Genomic DNA, 20,847 nt, shown 5'->3' on the forward strand with positions numbered 1-20,847 from the left:
TCTGGCACATAAAGTCAAGATGTTTGAAGCATTAAGTTCAGTGATCTACTTGGTATGACTTTCCGGCGAAAATTACGCCCAACGGACCTATTGAAAGTTTAAGTCCACAAACCAAAACCTGCTAAAATTATTATATCGTTTAGAATCGTGTTTTTTATATAGAACTGCACAGACGTTTGGCCAAAATCCCACCTGATGTTAAGTTAGATGTGGCCTATTAACGGCACGCCTTGGAGATGCATTTTAGACCTTCGTATATTTAAAGAGATTCAATTATCCACAGATACGGTCACAGGACTAATAAATACGGCTTGTATTTACGTATTCAAAGTCGTCCATTAAGTTATATCGATATAAAGATTGATAATAATAATTTATGGTCATAAACCAAGATTACATTACAAACGTATCCGAGGCTCCTGTTGTAGTGAGATCTGTATTTCCGGAGCTTGTAACTTCTCAGTTACATGTATAGAAGGACAACAATTGAAGCCTGACTCGATTTAAGGAATCATCTAACAGAAAGACTTACCCTAAATCAGTTATTATTCTGAACTTATAATATAATTCCTCAGTAAAGACGGGTTTAATATAAAATTATCAAAACATTAGTATTTAATATGACGGTTAATATTTTATTTATTCATGCCTATCTATCGCCACAATCACACAACACACAAGACAATAAAAGAAAGCTAAAGTGTTATAAAAATTTGATTATCGAATATTTTCGTACCCAGTCAACAGGAGGGTAAGGGAGGTTGTAATGAGGCCGTCTAGACGCTGGAATACAATACAGCCTTTGCATTTCAAGTCTTGAAGACTTTTAATACGTTTGGAAATTGCGATTGGAACAAATGGTTTTTCTTTTGAGTTTTCTTTGAGAACAATGCCGATTCCTATTAACATCTTCACTGGATTAATTACAATAGTAACAATGGTTGTACAATCTTCAACTATTACTCACGTAAGGGTTTCTTTTTATCACACTCCGAGATAAAATACATAAGGCAGGACTTTGTTGGTATATTACACTTACACAAGGGCACTCAAATACCACAAAAAAGGTGACTAAAAGGCTATTATTATCATTATTATTATTAAGGCTAATAAATAATAAATATAATATAAACAAAATCCTACTGTAGTTAATTTAAACAAAAAAAGGTGAAAAAGAAAATGAATCAGATGTAATTGCGAGATAAAAAGCGTCGGTGGCGAAGCTAAAAGGTAGTGGCGAGACGATTTCGTGATTCAATTCGACTTAAAACCTCCCATCATAAAATTGAAGCAATCTGGAGATAAGACTTTGTTTGAGTCAATTCCACGAATATAAATGACCTGCGACAAATTATACGACAGCTATAGACCTTTATGGCTCAGTGATTAATTCGTTTTAAGGTGTAGTTCCTGAAACAATAATTCAGACGAACCATCGATGACCAGTCACTTTCCGAACGCCTTACGTTTACGTAGAGATAATCTTCTACCGCATTTACCATGGAGAATGTTCAGAGGAGTTATTCGCAATACCTGCAGCTGAGTTTCATCATCATCAAGGCAGATCACGAAATACCACCCACCCGTATTACCTCGACGTCCATCGTTCCACAACTATGCGTTTCTTAATGCAGCTGTTGCCGCGCACCACCAGTATGAGGAAGCAGCTGCCCAATGAAATATTTCCGAACCAATTCGACTTAGTGTCGTTTAAAAAAAGAGCGTACCAGTTCTTAAATGGCTGGCAACGCACTCGCGAGCCCTTCGACACTGATATGTCCATGGCCACTCACAAACATCACTTAACATCACTGCCCGTTTGCCACCGTTTTTTTATATAAAAAGGGAGGTTAAGAAAAAAGTCCTAATATGTGATATACAAATAATAGTTCGTTCGACTATATTATCGTCGAATTTATTAATATGAATATATCATCTTTAGAAATTAAGTATAATTTATTTATGTTAAAAATAAAATCACCAGAGAAATCACACGTCAAAACCACAACTCATTGTTAATTACAAAGGTAAATCCAATTTTTCTTCCTTCCTGTATCTATCTCGCTCATACTCACTAAGTAAACTGAGACATATATAATAAAAACATAATTGTATAAACAAGTAAAGCCACCTTGGCAAGGTGACAAACTGGTCCATTACTTGAAAAAATAATCGACAAAAATTACTGATCGTGTTCTAGTAGACAATCAAGAACAATAAATCAGGTTTTAAATTAATGACGTTTGTCTCTAATTACAGTTGTTTATTAAATGCTCAGGGTTTACATTAACATTTAAAGACTGTTACCGATGAAAGGTTGTTAAAATAGTGGAATTTTAACTGATTAATATTAATTAGGTCATTACGGTCAAATTAATTATTGTTAAGATGTTTAAGCTTTCACTTAACGCAAGACACAAAAAACTAATCACTCGCTCATACAAATCCCAGTGGCGCTCTAGAACCATCAGGCCTAGGGCCTCAGGTTTTTGTATATGTTCTGTGAACATTTCTATAGTATAGATCAACTTTCTATACCTGACATACACCGCCGACTTTTTGGGTCTGGGGTTTTCATATTGTTTTCGTTAACCGAACGAGCGAGTGTTAAATGCGCAGATAGAGCAGAAGAACGATTAGAATAGGGATCGAATCTAAAAGCTCAATGAGAATTATTGTCGCAACCACTAGGCCTGTGGCCTGCTGCCACTGCCTTGCTGTGAAATTATTAGTCAAAATCTGTTATAATGACACAGAAGGGACTACTCATATTATATATGGTCGTAAAAACCTAATATATAGAATACCTAATATATAGAATTCAACTTTTGATCTTGGTCAATATAACCGGTATGTTGTGCTAAACGACGTCGTCGTAAACGGTTTTTACTGTATGTTATATTTGTAAATAATTTGTAATAATGACACAAAAATTTGCATCACTGAATGAATTTCTTGAAACGCATTGGTGTGAAGGCATCTCCTACGACTTGACTCCAATCAAATATATACAAATTACACTTCAAATCAATATGTACGTGTGCACCATCAATGGTCCGACAACGCAGAGCTGTGATAAGTCGACCGCTTTTAAATCGTTATTATGACCACACTTTATAGCCACGTTATATCAACCGCACGGGTAAAAGCCACGGAATTAATGCAGAAATTTTAATCAATGAATACAAACAAATTTCATTCAATCACGCACGAAACATTAGACGCTATCAGACAACAATACAAAACGGAAAACACGAGATAATGTCAAAAATAAACGTTAATAAAAAATTTATGAAACTAATATATTTTTTTATAATCTGTCTGCAACTGTCATTTAATATTACGAAATAGAGTTACTTAAGACTAATAAGAAATTTAAAACTGACCTGATTTATTAAAAAGGATTTCTAACATAAGGAAATCTTCAATAATACTACTTACAGTCTCTATTAAGGGGAAGACACTTTGTACTCGTATAAACACATTTCACTACCCACAGTTTAGTAAATAAGACTAACGTCCAAAAAAATGGTGTATGTTTATTATTAAAATTAAATGTATTTCATTGCTATTATTTTATTATGGGCGTTGATTTTTAGGTCTAAGACTTGCCGTTTTTCTCACCGTACGAGAAATCGTTCTTTGCGCTGGATTAAAATGCACATAATAATTACTACAGTCGAAAAAACTTCGTTTTTGTCCGTCAATCATGTCAGGATATTACTTTGTAGCTCCAAATTATCAAAGTAACAACGTATGAAGAAAACACTTTTTCAACGGATTGATCATATCATTATAAACTTTATCAAACACCTGGGATCCAATAATATCCAAACTAAAATCCCAAGACAAACAATCCGCGAAAATAGAGGACACCGTGAGTAATTTCTGCAAAAACCCGTCATCTTTTAGTCGATATCAACTCCGGGGAAATAAATACAGATAACACAGCTTTCTCTACAGCTGTGATACTTTTGACATTCAACACCTTTTGTCTTCAGTAACAGGGGATGTAAAGCACGCGAAACGTGGATTTTTTTTACTATGTAAAATAATTATAAGTTTATAATAATACATAACTTCAATCCGTTGAAAAAGGGTTTTCTTTAAATATGTAAAAGTTATATTAATAAAAGACAAACTAGTAACGTACAGTTATTTGATGACTCCTAACCAGACCTCTATCTATATGTATTTCAATCGAAACGATAAACTAGACCTAGCGTTTAGTCGTTTCCCAACGCGAGTCCCAAGTCCCACACGGAGACATTTTTATTGTTAAGGGGCTATTCGAAAATTTATAAAAATTATTTGTAATTTCATTACATGTTTCGTTAACAATTTCCTAGTAGTTTCTTGTTTTTAATATTAATAATGATGTATGTTACAATGGCATAAGAACTGTAGAAAGGCTAAGGTAGGGCACAAAAAAGGCTGGGAAACACTGTTCTAGACAGTGAACAGTAAAAGACAAACTAGTGTGAACAACGATACCATTATGTCCGCTGCACCAATTACAGAATCGTTATCATATAAAGTAGATAATGCAATAAACACTCTCGCTATCGCCAAAGTAAATATTAGACGAGTCATCAACAATTTCCTTTGCGATCCGAACGTAAGCGTAATTACAGTCTGTAACAAGGGGCAACCTCAAACCAACTTGACTCAACAAAAATTTCTTACTTCTGAATAAAATTTTAGACATCATTTAAATCGGAAAATTGATTGTCCAAATTGCTGTGTAGTGTGTAGACTTGTGAATGAACCTAAGTTGGGTATAGATTGTTGTCCTTGATTCAGTTTCGTCGTGTTGTTATTATATTCAATACAAAACATCAGTGGAGCTACAACCTTTTTAGGACGCGGCTTCAGATTTTTGTATCTGTTTCATGATAATTTATCAATCTAATAGGCAAGTAGGTGATCAGCCTTATGTCTTCGACACACGCCGTCGACTTTTTGGGTCTAAGGCCGGTTTCCTTACGATGTTTCCCTTTACCGTTCCAGCGAATGTTGAATGCTCGTGTATAGAAAGAAAGTGCAATGGTGTACAGCCGAGAATCGAACCTACGCCGTCAGGGATGAAAGTAGCACGCTAAAGTCACTAGGCCAACACTGCACTGCTGTCGTTCTTATTATCATATAAAACTTAATATTTTAATATACCTTAGTTTTATAATGAATGTTGTGTTAGCTAGCCTTATATACTTGTTATTATAACCACTATTATTTTATAATTAACTGCTGTCAGCTGACAAACAAATAAATCAAGTCGATAACTGATTGCTTCTAATTAGTATTGTTACAAATGTAATAGTCATTTGAAAATTTGCATTTCACTTTTGGCAGTAGAATGCAAGTTTTAGTTGAGCTTTGGGATCTGTTGTAACGTGTGTAATTTATATTGTTTAAAGGTTTTAGAATAAGTTGGTCTGTCAATAATATAACTTGCAGTCAGTTTAGGCCAATTCTAGTTGAAAAAGTTCAGTTGAGTAGATCTCACTATTTAGTTGAATCGGACATCAAATATAACGCAAATTTTTTACATTATCTATACGTTTCATGTGTTTTAAATGCATTAAATTACTAATTATATACCGTAAACTTAAGGTCCTTAGAAAAACTAAAAGATTAAAGCCATCCGAGGTTTCATCTTCTTTTTACATTCATATCTGATAAAGGCTGAACTTGAAGCATTTAAATTCGAGGCACGTGCGCCGGACTATAAAATAAGTGGCTCAACTAACTCCGTATAGTCACGCGATGGATTGACAGTAGGCTTCTAAGAATCTGTTACCTGCACGCCGACTAGAAAGAATAGTTGGGTTACGTGTCCATAATTGCATGTCTTGATTGAACGCTGTAACCGTATTATGTTTAAATCACGTCATAATGTCACAATATACTACATGCATGAGTCTTCCCGTTCCTTAGTATTTTCTACAATATTATTATTATATATTATTATATTATACGACAACTTTTTCCTAATGAGCTAAGCTTGCTTGGAAATCTTTAAATTAGCAAAAAATAAATCGTACGCTCAAAAATACTTTTAAAAATAGAATATTCGTATTGCGTACGTAATTGCATTGTGTGTATGATCTTTTTCAAATTATAAAATCTATTATATTTTTAATACTAGTGAAAATTCGGAACAGAGCACAGATGTCGAAAACAGCAACGCAGCAGGCAACGCCACAAGCCGTTACCGAAAATATTCCTTCTGTTGCCAAATATATTTCAATTTTCCACTAAGCGATGCTAAAACGTTAACTTTTAACTTTGTTATTCGTAATTTAATTAGATTTAAGCAGTCAAAAATATGCTTCAGTATCTGATATTCTTGTAGGTTGCCCTGATTTCTAATTACTATTTTACTATTACGAGAAACCACCTTGCGATCTTTAGGATTGAGAAGCACTTAAGCAACACAATATTAGATTAGAAGAACTTAGAACTTATAATCTAGAATTTAGTATGACTTTGTACTTTGTTATAGTTTTTGTATAAATAGGTAAAACTGTGCTTTATGTTTATGCTTGAATGTGTATTCTGTTTTTGGCTTTTGTGTATAATGTAATTGTTTGAATATTGTTTAATGAGTAGCGGTAGGAATACTTTAATAAAATCAAAGATACTTACTCTGAATGGTGCAGGGAAGAGGGAAGAGTTGTCGGGGGGCTCTGACGTATGGGCGTGCGACATTTGATGGGCGCGCGCCTGCCGCTCGCGCTCCCTGTCACGCTCACGGTCACGCGTGTCACGGGCGTCGCGGGAGTCACGGGCGTCACGGGCGTCGCGCTCGCGACCCGACCACGTCGCGCCACCCGCGCCCCCCGCGCCGCCCGACGCCCCGCCCCGATCCCACTTGTCGTACCTGAAACAACCAGATTCATTATTTAATTAAGTGAGACAATTCGAGAAACTTATTAGGACTACAACTTCTTGTAATACAACACTACCACTATATAATTAAAAATACAATAGAGAGAAGTAAACAATCGTAAATCTGAGTGACAACATTAGACTTCCGGTCACTTTAAACTTTTTAACACATATGTTGATTGACAATGTATTCCGTTTTAAAACTCTATTTATAATACTATATATATTAAACTATTAATGGCTATACAGAAGATTCCTATTATAACTGAAAGCGTTTTTATATGTGATATAAATCCGATTGAAGCGATACGGCGTTGACATTTACTCGTGTTATAAATCTCATTCGTATTGCTATTTGATGCGAGGATATATGGACCGGTAGATATTGCATTTTGAAATAGATAATTCCATCGATTTCATATTGCATTCTATTTCAGTATGATTAAATGGTCATTTCAAGTTTATTGACACAAAAACATACTTCACGTTTAGCTGTGCGTCATTTAAGGAATAAATATCCTAGGTTCTAAAATAAAAATATAAGAACCTTATCATTTATAACAGTAAATTAGCGGATATTACCCAACGTCGGTTTCATTTTAAGTATAAGTATTTGTGTTTCTTATCTTGCGCCCGCGCCGGACGAATACGCTTGTTTGTATTGGGCAATGTTTTGTATGCCACTTCCTTCGTGTGTGGGTGGTCTACTAAACAGTGAACCCTTCAATTAATCCTAAGTTACGTCTCACGACAACACTTACATTTAATAGATGTGTCTTAATCTTTTCACGAAAATTACAAAAAAAAAGAATAATATAATATTTTTTATATAAATTGAGTCTAGGAATCGCCAAGAACCGTGGGTCTCAAGCAAGCCAGTACTAAGCGAGCTGGATTTTTGGCTAGAGGATCAACCTGCCCTTTCTGATAAGCAGAGGATCCAGAGCTAAAGCGCAAAGAGGTGGATTTGACACCCTCAAAAATATCATTGTAATTAAAGTGCAACTATGCTTACTAGCCATAAATGTAAAGTGTTTGTTACAGTTTTCGGAGAGCGACAATTAACGGCAGTCACGATCCACAGCTCGAGTATTCGTGACTGAGTAAAGTTTCCATTAAACAAGTTCTGTCGGCGCCAGGACGCTGCTCCTTTAATGGATTTCAACCAAATAGTCAAACCGGATGTCATCTAGATACATACATCTATAACTCACCCTTGATTTTAAAAAGGTTTTTCTCACTCGGATTATCCACTCTGTCTAAACAATGTCATTACGGTGTGATGAAGGGAGACGGTATTACGGTGTTATTAGAATTTATGGATAAATTCAGAAGGCTTTTTGAAAGATGGACTACATAAAGGAGTGTACTATTATTAACCTGACAGAATCAAGAAAAGAGTGACATCGACATATAGTTTGTAATGTTTAATTAACACAGGCTTAACAAAAGGCTACCCACTAAAAATGGGTGTCCCGTAGGCTAGTTTGCCCCCTATACCATAAATAAATACATAGCATATACATCTAGTAGTAAAAATAATAAATATGAATATAATGTATCGCACTGTGCTAACAGAAATAAGGAACAACTGTTGATCGAATTTGACAAATTGTAAGATAACAATTTTTTAATCGGATTAAAGCTATTTGTATTATTATAAACTTATAATTATTTACATAATTTTAAATTTAAATTTTTCCGACGGTTAAAAAATTGTTTTCTTTCAATGTGTAAAAGCTATGTTAACCAAAGATAATACTATTGACAAATTGTGTTTATTGTTCCAAATATAACTTTATCTATCTAATAGGTATATAAATAATATATCTGTTTAACATTAAGTAGGATTACAACTGTAAAAATATGCAGTTGAGGCACCAATAGAACAACATCCCCGGAGCCTATGCATAGCGGCTTTGTAGGAACTACTACAGTGATTTTGTGGGTCACCCAGACTCTGAATAGCAGGTGGGTGGGAATAATAGGTGTGGGTCGTGTACTTCATGAAAGGGGGGGGGGGGGGGAGAGATTTCCGACTCGAATACCAAAAACAGGTAAGATTACTACTGTCAACTTTCATACCGCAATGAATTGAAATCGTAACGAGAATGTCCATAATATTATATAATATAAAAAATGTACTTATTGTATTATTCAAATAGTTAACTTTCTTCTTGTATCATATCGGTCATAAATAACAGAAATATTTCAAACAACCGCGGCCGTGCCGAAACCACGAACAACCATTTAACACATTTACGTTCAAATCAAAACATTCAAAAATAGTTTTCGTGTTTTGTATACGAGAAATGAACATTGAAAATCAATTTAGTATTAGAGCCGTAATCCTAAGTAATGTTATGTGTAAGATATTTTCTCTAGTAAAGATATACATATTTCAATAGTTCCTCTTGTGTTGGTTAAAATTACTGTCAAAGAGACTTCTTAAAACTCAGTGCTTACCATACACGTTATATTAAATTAAATTTAGTGAGGTTATTTTAATAGAGCAAACAAAAGGAAAAACATCTGACAAACAAAACATTACCAATTTAATTTACTTATTGCTTTATAAAATCTAAACCTTAATAAAGTTCCATCTCTAGTATCTACTTCGAGTAGGCATGTAAGTACAATACTCTAGTACTTAGTCGCTTAAGATCTGGGTGAACCGTACATTGATCATTCGATAACCGTGGAGCCGAAGCTTAAGGATATTGACTGAGCTATCTCCATATCTCAAATGCTACATGTATATGGATGAGTCTAGACCAGCATACTACTTAGGTATACTATTATATTAGATAATACATGCGATGACACGCTACCTATGATTTTAATACCAGCCCCAGAACACTTGATTTATTTTACAAACCATTTATCTAATCTTTCTTCAAAAAGATTACAGATTAGATAAAGGGACACTGTTATTTACTAAGACAAGTTGTTCAAGGCACATTTATATGAAATGAAATTTCATACTATTGGGTACCTGTAACCTCTTTTAAAAGTCGTCTTTATAAACACATCTTAACCATACACTATGCTGCTCATTATTATTGTAATTCATGTATTTTCTCGTTCTTTTGTATTGTAATTCATGAACCGTGAGATTAGCTTTTAGTTTTGTTAGATTTATTTTATATTTAGTTAGGTAATTGTAGGGTTACTAGTATTTTTTTGTTGATTTGGTGCACTTCCTGTTCCTTACCCTTAGTATTTAGTATGTTTTCTTACTAGGGTATTCTGAAAGGGATCTTGAAAGAGATCCCTTAACATTTATGTTTTTATTTGGTTTATTAAAATAAAAACAATTAAATGAACAGCTAGATTAGATAGACAGCTAGAACGCAAGAGTCTTCAAAAAACTGAGTGATCGCGAATGTGAGGATCTTAGTCTCCGGACACGGGGGAGTAGATCGAAACAATAATGCAAGGAACTAAAGAACTCAATACATATTTAGTAATGAATAATGCACTATTATGCTGCGTTATATCCCGTTAAAAGGCAGTATATTATAAATACAACCGCAGTTATTAATAAAATGCGTATTTACACCTTTTTATAACAGCAAATAGAGTAATTCTGATGTAGAAGTGTAGTCTTTCTTTGATACCACACGGGGCTAGATGTAGCAAGACTGGTCACCGCAAACAGTCCAGAGACCCTGAGACCTAACTCTATACCCTGGGTAACTTTGATCACCATTTACTTTGATTAATGAAAAGCGCGAAAAATAGATACCAAACATTGATGAGTCACCGTGCATTAATTACTTAAATATATCTCCAATCGACTTCGCAAGTGGAGGACTTGCTCAATGCACATGGCTTAATCATTGTTTACGTTTAGATCCACGAAGTTATTAAAATAAAATATTAATAAATCTGTGGTGGTACAACCTATTTAGGTCCTCTCATTTGTCAATCAAATAGGTAAGTGATTAGCCTCCAGCTATCCATGGATAAGAGCCGCACGCTTAAGCAACTAGGCCCACACTGTTCACAACCATGAAGTAATTGCTGACAACATTTATTCACATTTTCTCCTTATCGCTCTTGTTCAGTTTCAATATAAAAAAAAAACGTGACAGAACATGTTTACTCAATTTTATTTTTCAATATAATTTTGGTACCAAACAACAAAACACTTTTGAGTTTCAATGAATATATAAGCCAAACATAATCCGTATATATTCCGTTCTTCATGATTCATTGCAGATTAATTCACATGAATAACAAGAGCAATTAACCTGTGCTATGGGAAATGACTTCGAGATAACAGAAATGGCCGAAATATTGCGATTTTCAACTATGACGATCGCTTCTCTATTTTTGCAAACTTTGCCTCTCAATTACGATGTCTCGGCAAGCGAAGATCCGTAATACACTTTATACACAAATATAGTACTTCGTTTCAATGATGTCCAAATGTTTTGAAACGATTACTTAAAATCAAGGTAAAAAAGGTGAAAATAAACAAATTCAATTTAGTTAAGCAATTGAGGATTATAAAGTCTAAATATTAACTTTTTTATTCTTCGTCTTTAGTTTTTATAGTACGACGCAATGACAAGCGTCAGCCTTGGTTACTGTAATTAGGCAAATCACTTTTTTTCTATCTGGTTATATAAATATTACAGCGGCAACGAGCTGTATATAAATCATTTTGTATCTAGAAAACATCATCACCTTCAGTTGTGTGTATAACTAATCGATAAAATATTAAATTCTGGTATTGAGTGTCCAAAAATTAGATGAGAAACCTGCCCGTTTGCCCCTGTTTAAAAAAATACAATATATCTGACTTGACAGGTTATTAAATCTTGCCGTAGAACGAAATAGTGTCGTAACAGAAAGTATATATTTACAAAAACCTTTACTGACAAGCGTAACATCCGGAAATTAAATATCCCGATTGCGAACTTCCGTATCTCCGAACATCGCTAGAAATCAAGTTCATGGGTTTTGTGAGAGCGCCTATAGTCCCACATGATGGTAATTCCACCGCCCATACAATGCGAAAGACATATCATAATCGTACCAAAAAAGCTTACTTCCCATTACAATTCATGATGGCCCATTTGTATGGAGCACCAAATTGCACCACTGTTTACTTGTATAGCGGCCCAGTTCGAAGCGAATAATTAATAGCGGCCGAGCCTCAGGGTAAAGGTAATGCTTACTTGCACTTTATGAGAAATTAACCCAGTTCCCGGTTAAGCTTATCACGAATATTAATGTTAGAAAAAATCCTGTCAAACTCATACCAAGCTGTTATTTAAAACTTAGTAAATAAATACATTAAAGATAACTTTAATATTTTTTTTATATTTCCCTAATATATATGTATACCAATGGCGCTACAACCTTTTAGATCTGGGCTTCAGATCTTTGTATCTGTTTCGTTACTTAATACGGAAGTAGGTGATCAGCCTCATGTGCCTGACAGACGCCGTCGACTTTTAAAGCACGGGCAAGCCGGTCTCCTAACGACTTTTTCGTTTACCGTACCAGTGTTAAATAAGGCCAAATAGACAGTAAGTCCATTGGTGCATAGCCTGTACGACTGTACGACCCCAGGGATGAGAGTCGTACGTTCTAATTACCAGGCCAACATAGTTCGATTAGATATCTATAATACGTAGGGTTTTTCAATTTAAACACGTATTATAGATACGTGAATCCAAATTAACTTAAATCAAGGTTAAAAATAAATCATATAATTGACAATACTAATAACCAAAGACTGCCATTCAAAAGTGATGATTTCCATTCAAACATCTATATTAGAAATTCAAATATAGCCATAATAACACAATTACACACGTCTAATACTAACAGTCAAAGCAGTCTACGAGACACTTAACGCGCCAATAAATAAACTCACAATATAAACTCATTTCTCATAGACTGTCATAATAAATCGAAGAGAAAACATTAAGTAAATTATACTGGACTAATATTATTCAAGTCACGTATAACTTTTTTAGCCAAGCTAGATTATAAGGTATTCGTATTCGTTCTAAATATAAATTCTAAATTCAAATAAACACTATGCCATTCCACCGTATCAGTTGAAGGTCATTATTCATATTAAAAAAAATATGATTTTGATAAATTATCACTTATATTTTGTCATATACGCGTATTTTAATTTTAGATGCTAAACGCTACTTTGTTAAAATAGATGAATGTTTTAAGTATTTTTTTTAAATTACGGAATAAATGAACAGGAATTAAAAGAAGATTCAGGCGCTATATGCGAACTACAAGAGTACTTTCTACGTTTAGTGTAGACATAACATTACACCAAAGAAAACAACTTACAACTTAGTCTTAATTTCATATATCCTCTGGTGGTGAAAACCAACGTTAAATATAGCCGTTTTAAAAATTGCAATAGTAATATTTTTCACTGCCTCAATAAAAATATTCAAAAAGTATATAGAATTTATATAAAGCCCGGTTCAAAAGCAGTCAAAACACGACTCGATTGATAACAGTCGCGACGCGTTGCGGTTCATAAATACCTACCGCTAATATTTTACTAACATTTCAATGTAGGCTACATTTACACAAAACTAACTTTAGACCGCAGCTTTTTCACTCAATTGAATGTCAAAAAGCTATTTATCGGACTAAAATGCGTTTAATTATAAAGTTTTAAATTTAGAATTTAAATTTTAACAGACCTAACGACTGTGTGATTATCAATAATAAAGGAACATTTGAAAAATATTGACATCGGAGTTACAACGTGAACTTTATATACTATTGTATGTATATAAAAATGGAAGGCATTAAACTAACCAAAGTCTAGTTGGCGCCTGGTAGATAGTAGCTGTGACCCAAGTGCTGATGCTTTCCTCGATCAACGAATAAGTGTCGCAATACAGCGAGGAAATGCTACTAGCGTTAAAGTTAGTTAGTAAGTTTTAAATTTGTTTTTATTAATTTTTAACTATTTTTATTATTACTATGAAGGTTAGAATAATGTTACCTGTACTGTATATACAGTGGTAACATGTATGTTATAAAGAAACCTTGTCGAATGTTTATGTTTTGTTTACATAATTTAACAATATCCACTTCGCTTCTTTGGGACAGTAAAACAAAAAAGCCCTATGTGATGCCTTTAAATTACATTAACAATTTACTATGAAGTTATTGCTCCAAAAGCGTTCCGCATTTTAGGAATAACATTTCTCCGGAGCACAGTGAAATTGGAATTTCTTTACTCCAATTTTCTTTGTCCACTACTTTAGTTTGAGTACTTCTGACGTTATATTAGTCTTAGGGCCGTCTTTTTATTACATTACAATTTTTAGTTCATTAATTATTTTTCAGTATCTATTGAAAAAAATTATATCTATTAAGTATACAATAATATACCTATTAAAGTGTCAGTTTTCAAACAAAACCTTTGATTAAGACATTGTTTAAAGAAAGCTTTGATGTCAGTCTTAGCGATCTAGTCATTGCATACGATTAAATAGTTGGTATTTTATTTGGATAGCTTAGTAGTAAGTGGCAATCTCTTCCAGGCAACCCGTATTAAGAGACGTCAAAGAACATTTTAAGATACTGGTAATAGTAAAAATCACAGCTATTACTACGTCATTATTTATGCTATTATTATAAAGAGGGAAGATTTGAATATCCATAATTCAATAATAGTAACATAAATACCGTCTTACATTACAGTCTATTAGTATGTCTAATTTATTGCCAGTTCTTCTCATCCATTCTACGCCCTTGATTTGAGAACTAGCAGTCAAGGTAAAATTAGAAGCATTTAATGTTTTTTCTTATTTGACGTTCATAAGTGTACATTGTGTTACCTATATGAAAAAATGATTTTGACTCAGACAAAATCAAAATCATTTATTCATACAACAATAATATATCAGACAATAACATAAATAATTAAATAAAAGTAAACTGATAGATAGTAAAATACCTATATCAAAACTAAAAATTATTGAAAAGCATTCTTTAATATCACAATATTAAAGATCGCCGATAACACGCTTGACAGAAGGATCATCACGCAACCGAACCCTTGTTCAATGTATGTACGGATTCCGTCTGGCTAACATCCAAATTCCTGCTCGAGACACTCGTGAACGCTTTTTACGTACTTCCATAAATTCTATCAAACTGAGAACACATTACATTTAACCGTATCGAACAAATTATTTCGTATTATGATTAATGTAATAAAATAAATGTATATCGTTACGCATGAACGCTTAGACTATAATAAGATTTTACAAAAAACAAGCACTACCCAGAAAAAAAGGTCAATTTAATTATAATTCTAATATATCTAGAGGGCAGCCAGCTGATTAGCGATTCTCAGTACGGCTTTCGTCGTGGTCGCTCAGCTGGTGACCTCCTTGTATACCTTACACATAGGTGGGCAGAGGCAATTGAGTCCAAGGGGGAGGCACTGGCGGTAAGTTTGGACATAGAGAAAGTGGTGTGGCATAGAGCACTGATCTCGAAGCTTCCAGCCTATGGGCTTCCCGAGAAATTATGCAACTGGATTTCCAGCTTTCTCGCTGATCGGAGCATTAAGGTCGTCATCGACGGAGCATGCTCCGACCTTAAACCCGTCAATGCTGGTGTCCCCGACCCTGTTTATTCTGCATATTAATGATATGTTGCAACTTAGCAACCTTCATTGCTATGCGGACGACAGCACTGGGGATACTTTTTACACGGGTCGGGCAGGTATTTCTCGGGCTGTTGTTGATGAGTGCCGGAACAAACTTGTGTCTGAAGTCGAAACTCTTTTACGTGGAGTCTCGGACTGGGGTAGACTAAATCTAGTCCAATTTAACCCCAATAAGACACAAGTATGCGCGTTTTCCGCTAAAAAAAACTCCCTTTGTCGCTACTCCCCTCTTTGAAGGCACTCTCCTTAAAGCCTCAGCTAACATCGGAATATTGGGCGTTGACATATCGAATAACGTCCAGTTTCGGTCATTTGGAAGGGAAGGCTAAATTAGCCTCCAAAAAGCTTGGTGTGCTCAGCAAGGCGAGACGGTACTTCACTCCGTGCCACCGCTTGCAACTCTATAAAGCGCAAATTCGGCCCCACATGGAATACTGTTCTCACCTCTGGGCGGGAGCTCCCCAGTACCAGCTCCTTCCACTTGACCGTATTCAACGAAGAGCTGTTCGAATCGTCGACGAACAATCACTTTCCGTGCGGCTTGATCCCTTGACGTTGCGTAGATATGTTGGGTCCCTCTGCATCTTCTACCGCATTTACCATGGGGAGTGTTCAGAAGAGTTGTTCGGTCTAATACCCACAGCTGAGTTTCATTATCGGACATCAAGGCAAAATACAAAATACCATCCGTATCACCTCGACGTCCGTCGTTCCACAACTGAGCGTTTTCTAAGGCAGTTTTTGCCGCGCACCACTACTATGTGGAACCAGCTGCCCACTGAAGTATTTCCGAACCAATTCGACTTAGGGTCCTTCAAGAAAAGAGCGTACCAATTCTTGAAAGGCCGGCAACGCACTTGCGAGCCTTCTGGCAATGTGAGTGTCCATGGGCGGCGGTATGGCTTCACATCAGGTGAGCCTCTTGCCCGTTTGCCTGCTATTACATAAAAAAAAAATATTGTAGAGCCTTCCAATATGTAAAATCTTTAATTTTTTATAGTTTCACTTCCCAATGCTTCTTTTATTCTTTGTAAAAGAATTACATTCAAAAACCTATTTTCACTAACAATAGCAATCATTATATTTATTTTAACAACTTAAATAGCTTCTTATAACAAACAATGAATAACTTAAATGTGCTTCAACACCTTTTTTGTATTTAATTAAACGGACACATCTTGAAGAACAAAAAAACCCATGATCAATCTAACCGGTGCGGCACTCAGACTTCACCCTCCTAAGTTCATCGACCGTTATCAAAGAGGCTGGGGGAATGTCGCTCTACGCACCCTTTTTAATAAATAACAATAATTACACGACACACGTTAAACTCCATTTCTTCATGGGATACTCCAAGGTACTAATCTTGGACATAATTTATTCCTTGTTTGCATTAATAATATTTTTATAGAAAATTTACTAAAAAGGGTGTGAAATGAATTATTGGATGTATCACACGATAAGGGCACGACTCGATACATTAAATTTGCCAGCAACCCCTGGCGGGGTGCGGTCGTTGACACTTGACTTACATCCTAACAACACGCGCTATCAGTTGTGATAACATTGAACACAATGTCATATGATAGCAAGATACATTTCACTGATAAACTTGATCAAGGTTTAATTATCGTATTATAACAATAAATAAGTAATACCAACAAAAATTTTTTATTACGATTTCAATAAAAATAAACGTTATGCTCCCGAGGTAGATTTCTTTCGGTGAGTTCGGATTATTTATTTCGCGTATCGGGAATGAATTCCCACTTCCGATACGATTGGAGTCGCAGGGCGCGAGGGGATATTGCAGGTCAACGTACTTGGGTGAAGCCTTCGGTAATGACAAACATATACACCTATTTCTAAAGAATAATGTAAGGTGTTTAACGGGCGAAAGCAAAATATTTTGCAAATAATTCGAGTGTAACGACAAAACCTCCCTTAAAAAAATAAAAAGCGTACTAATATTTCAGCAAAAAATCCTTTTTTATGATTACATGTGCAATATATGAACGCTGAAAAAGCAAGAGTGGGTACGTTATCAAACAGTCGCGAATATGAGCCCGGTCTGAGAGGTTTTAAACAACGCCAGAGTAATTCCTGTACATTCTGCAGCCTTCGCGACTTTAATTAGTGCTGCCGTCTGTACGTCTACGGCGCTCATTCGCCAGCGCGGGACCGATTCAAAACTTTCCTTGATTACTCATTGTATTTGCCCAAGTAGGTGATCGAGCACTTGTTAGTAGGTGCTTAAGTGTGAAAAATTACAATCAATCAAATCAATTACAACAAAACTTTTGGCCTACTGATGCTGAATATAATGTTTCTTTATTATAATGACATTCTGTTGCAATATGTCAAGTGACGCCTGGTTCTGAGAAAAAATATTTTTATTTTTCATTAAATGTATGTATTTATTCATATCGGTAATTATAAGTGTATAGCATAACCAATACGAATAAATCAATTGTAATTTGACTCAAAACTATGAAATTCATAATTAGTGCAATAAACATAAAAGAACATCAAACAATCATCAAGGTAATGACTAATTTCCAACTAAAAACCGTTGCACGTATATTACCGATCACCGTGGCCGCTCAACATAATTACCGAGAGAACGAACATACAATGCTAAATGTCAAAAGCATAGCCAAGTTTCCTCACGACAATTAAGAGCGGACATTGGCATTACGCAACCACTGTAACAAATCAAAAGATAGCATCAGTTACATTTTTTTAATTTATTAATACTTCGTTACATTAAAAATAAAAACAAAACTATTTAAGATGCAACGGGCTTCCTTATCGATAACAAATGATTTCTTCCAGGCAATTTTAGTAATGAAAAAAATATACGAAAGGCGAGAAGTACATAATACAGAAAGGAAAATTACGAGTAACACTGAAAAATTATACAATTACAAAATAAAATAAACCAGTGGCGCCACAACCTTCTATGGCTTCAAATTTCTGTTTCCGTTTCGTCATCATCATCATTTCATCATCAATAAACAAGTAGGCGATCAGTCTACTGTGCCTCACGATGTTTTCCTTCCGTATGAGCGAGTGTCGGAAACATAGACCGAAAGATTGTTGGACTGCCGGGGATCGAATCCACTGCCTCAGGGATGGGAGTCGCTGAAACAGCTAGGCCAAGGCTGCATTCAGCTTACAAACCTTTTCCAATTCTATGTAGGTATTTTTTATTAACGAAATCTTTGGTGTTCTAGTGTATATAGATTTAAAAAAAAACGAAGATTCAAAACCTTTCTCGTAAAAATGAAAATCACAGGTTGACAGAGACTTACTAGTGGTAAACTACACATCGATGTGAATAAATGTCATATTTCGGTAAACATAAATTTGACAAAAACATCAAAAGACATTTTTTGGCAAACAAGGAACTCTACTCGGAATTCAGTTTTTACCGACACTTCATTAGTTCACCATAATTAACAGTGCCAACTTGGACTTTTGACTGACTGAATGTCTCTACACTTGTCCAATTTGAAATAAATCTATTGGTCTATGAGAGATAATATCACATTGAACTAACAAGAATTTTCCTCTAACTTTGATATTAATAATTTAAAACCCGCTAAATTAACCTAATCGATAAAACAAACGGAGTTTCATTTTGACCTGCATGTTTTCTTTTTCTTCTTTCAGTCCCACTCTACATTTCTGAAGGTCGTGTCAGTGGCGCCTCACAACTTCCTCGACTCTCCCCTGTCTTCTCATTTAAAATCAGAAACATAATTCTTATCTATTATTTAAATCAGGTATTCCACACACACATTATATGTTTAATCAGTGTCTGTACTTTTGAGATATTCACTCATTCTTTATCTGGATCGATCTATCTAGATCGATTTCTGGATATGTATAGTATATGTATAAATATTTTCAGATTCATAAAGACAGAGATTTTCAATCGGTTATTTTTTCCAAATACAAAGCCTGACGAATCTGTTAAAGAAACTCCTCGCTTTCACTATGATTCAACAATTGCATACAATTCTTGAATTTCGTAACAAAGATATAAAATTTGACATTTCTGAAATACAACTATCTCTTTCTTTATTCAACAATGATTACAGGATAAGTATAGTTTTGACAGCAGTATTGTCCTAGTGGTTTTAACGTACGACTCTCATCAGCTGTGCTCCAATGGACATTCTTTATTTTCGATCGTACGGTGAATGAAAACATGATGAGGAAACCGGCATGGCATACCTTGGAAATGCCTACCTAACCCACAACCATACCAAACAAGTCGATGGTGTATGTCGTGATTCATTATTTTTATGATTATCCCATTCAATGTTTACATTTGTTTCAATCACTTTGCTTGGTAACGAAGTGTTAATAAATAAATAAAAACAATAAATATTAAGGCATTATCGTATAAGCGAATTGAGAAAACGTCTTACTGGGAAATAAACTCGCTTGCAATGTTACATCACAATAACTAACAGTATTTTCTATCTGAAATGATGTTTCATTTGTTTCGTGTCTACTTGCTTCCACAGATTATGACCTTGACACGATAAACTATCGACTTAACGGCGTCCGTGTAACTTTCATAAAGCTTACATCAAAATAGCGTGTATGTCAGTCTTTAAATTTCATGTTTGTGTAAAAATAGTACACAACATTAGTTCATATAAAATTGTAAATAAATAAGTTTTCATAGACTAACAATGATTAATAAAATCGATGCAAAAATGTTTTTTATAAGATAACAAACGAGCTTACGCTGTGCTCATAAAGGGCAGTCATCGCAGTCCATATAACCCCAGTATAGTGGGTGCGGTGCCGGCCTTTAATGTGTCGCACCTACGTTCATATTTATATAAATAGCGTCGCCCTTTAAATAAATAAATATGACAAAATATTATTTAGTTAATCTGGCTAAAAAATAACTCGTAAACATAAACCCATTTCAGCACTTTCAAAATTCGAATACACTGGATTCTAAAGAACTTGTTTCCTCTACTAATACAAATATCATGCCCGGTAAAGTAATACAAACAAAACAAAACTCAAAATACATTTAAAAATGGAATATTTAACTATTGACAACTTTATGAAGGCAGTATAAAAGATTTTTGCACCGTAATTTCTCTCTTCGACTTGTGATCGCTGTATTTATAATTCCATTCGCTATTGTTAGAAACTTTTGTTCATTTAGTGCGAATTACAATAGATCTTAATACGGTAAAAATAGAGTTTTATTTACAACGTCAATAAACTTAATGGCA

The 20,847-nt window shown here is 34.6% G+C and overlaps 1 protein-coding gene across 9 annotated transcripts in view; it reads right to left on the minus strand.

Moving 5' to 3' along the window:
• The window catches only part of LOC123716503 (AF4/FMR2 family member 1), a 198,734-nt gene that overhangs the window by 73,974 nt on the left and 103,913 nt on the right, over window positions 1-20,847 (minus strand). For all 9 annotated transcript variants that reach the window (XM_045672321.1, XM_045672330.1, XM_045672295.1 and 6 more), the window contains exon 3: window positions 6,649-6,883. In XM_045672321.1, the coding sequence (XP_045528277.1) occupies window positions 6,649-6,883 (235 nt within the window). The remainder of the gene's footprint in view (window positions 1-6,648; window positions 6,884-20,847) is intronic.

The sequence above is a fragment of the Pieris brassicae genome, chromosome 1, assembly GCF_905147105.1.
Source record: "Pieris brassicae chromosome 1, ilPieBrab1.1, whole genome shotgun sequence".
NCBI classification, from domain to species: Eukaryota; Metazoa; Arthropoda; class Insecta; order Lepidoptera; family Pieridae; genus Pieris; species Pieris brassicae.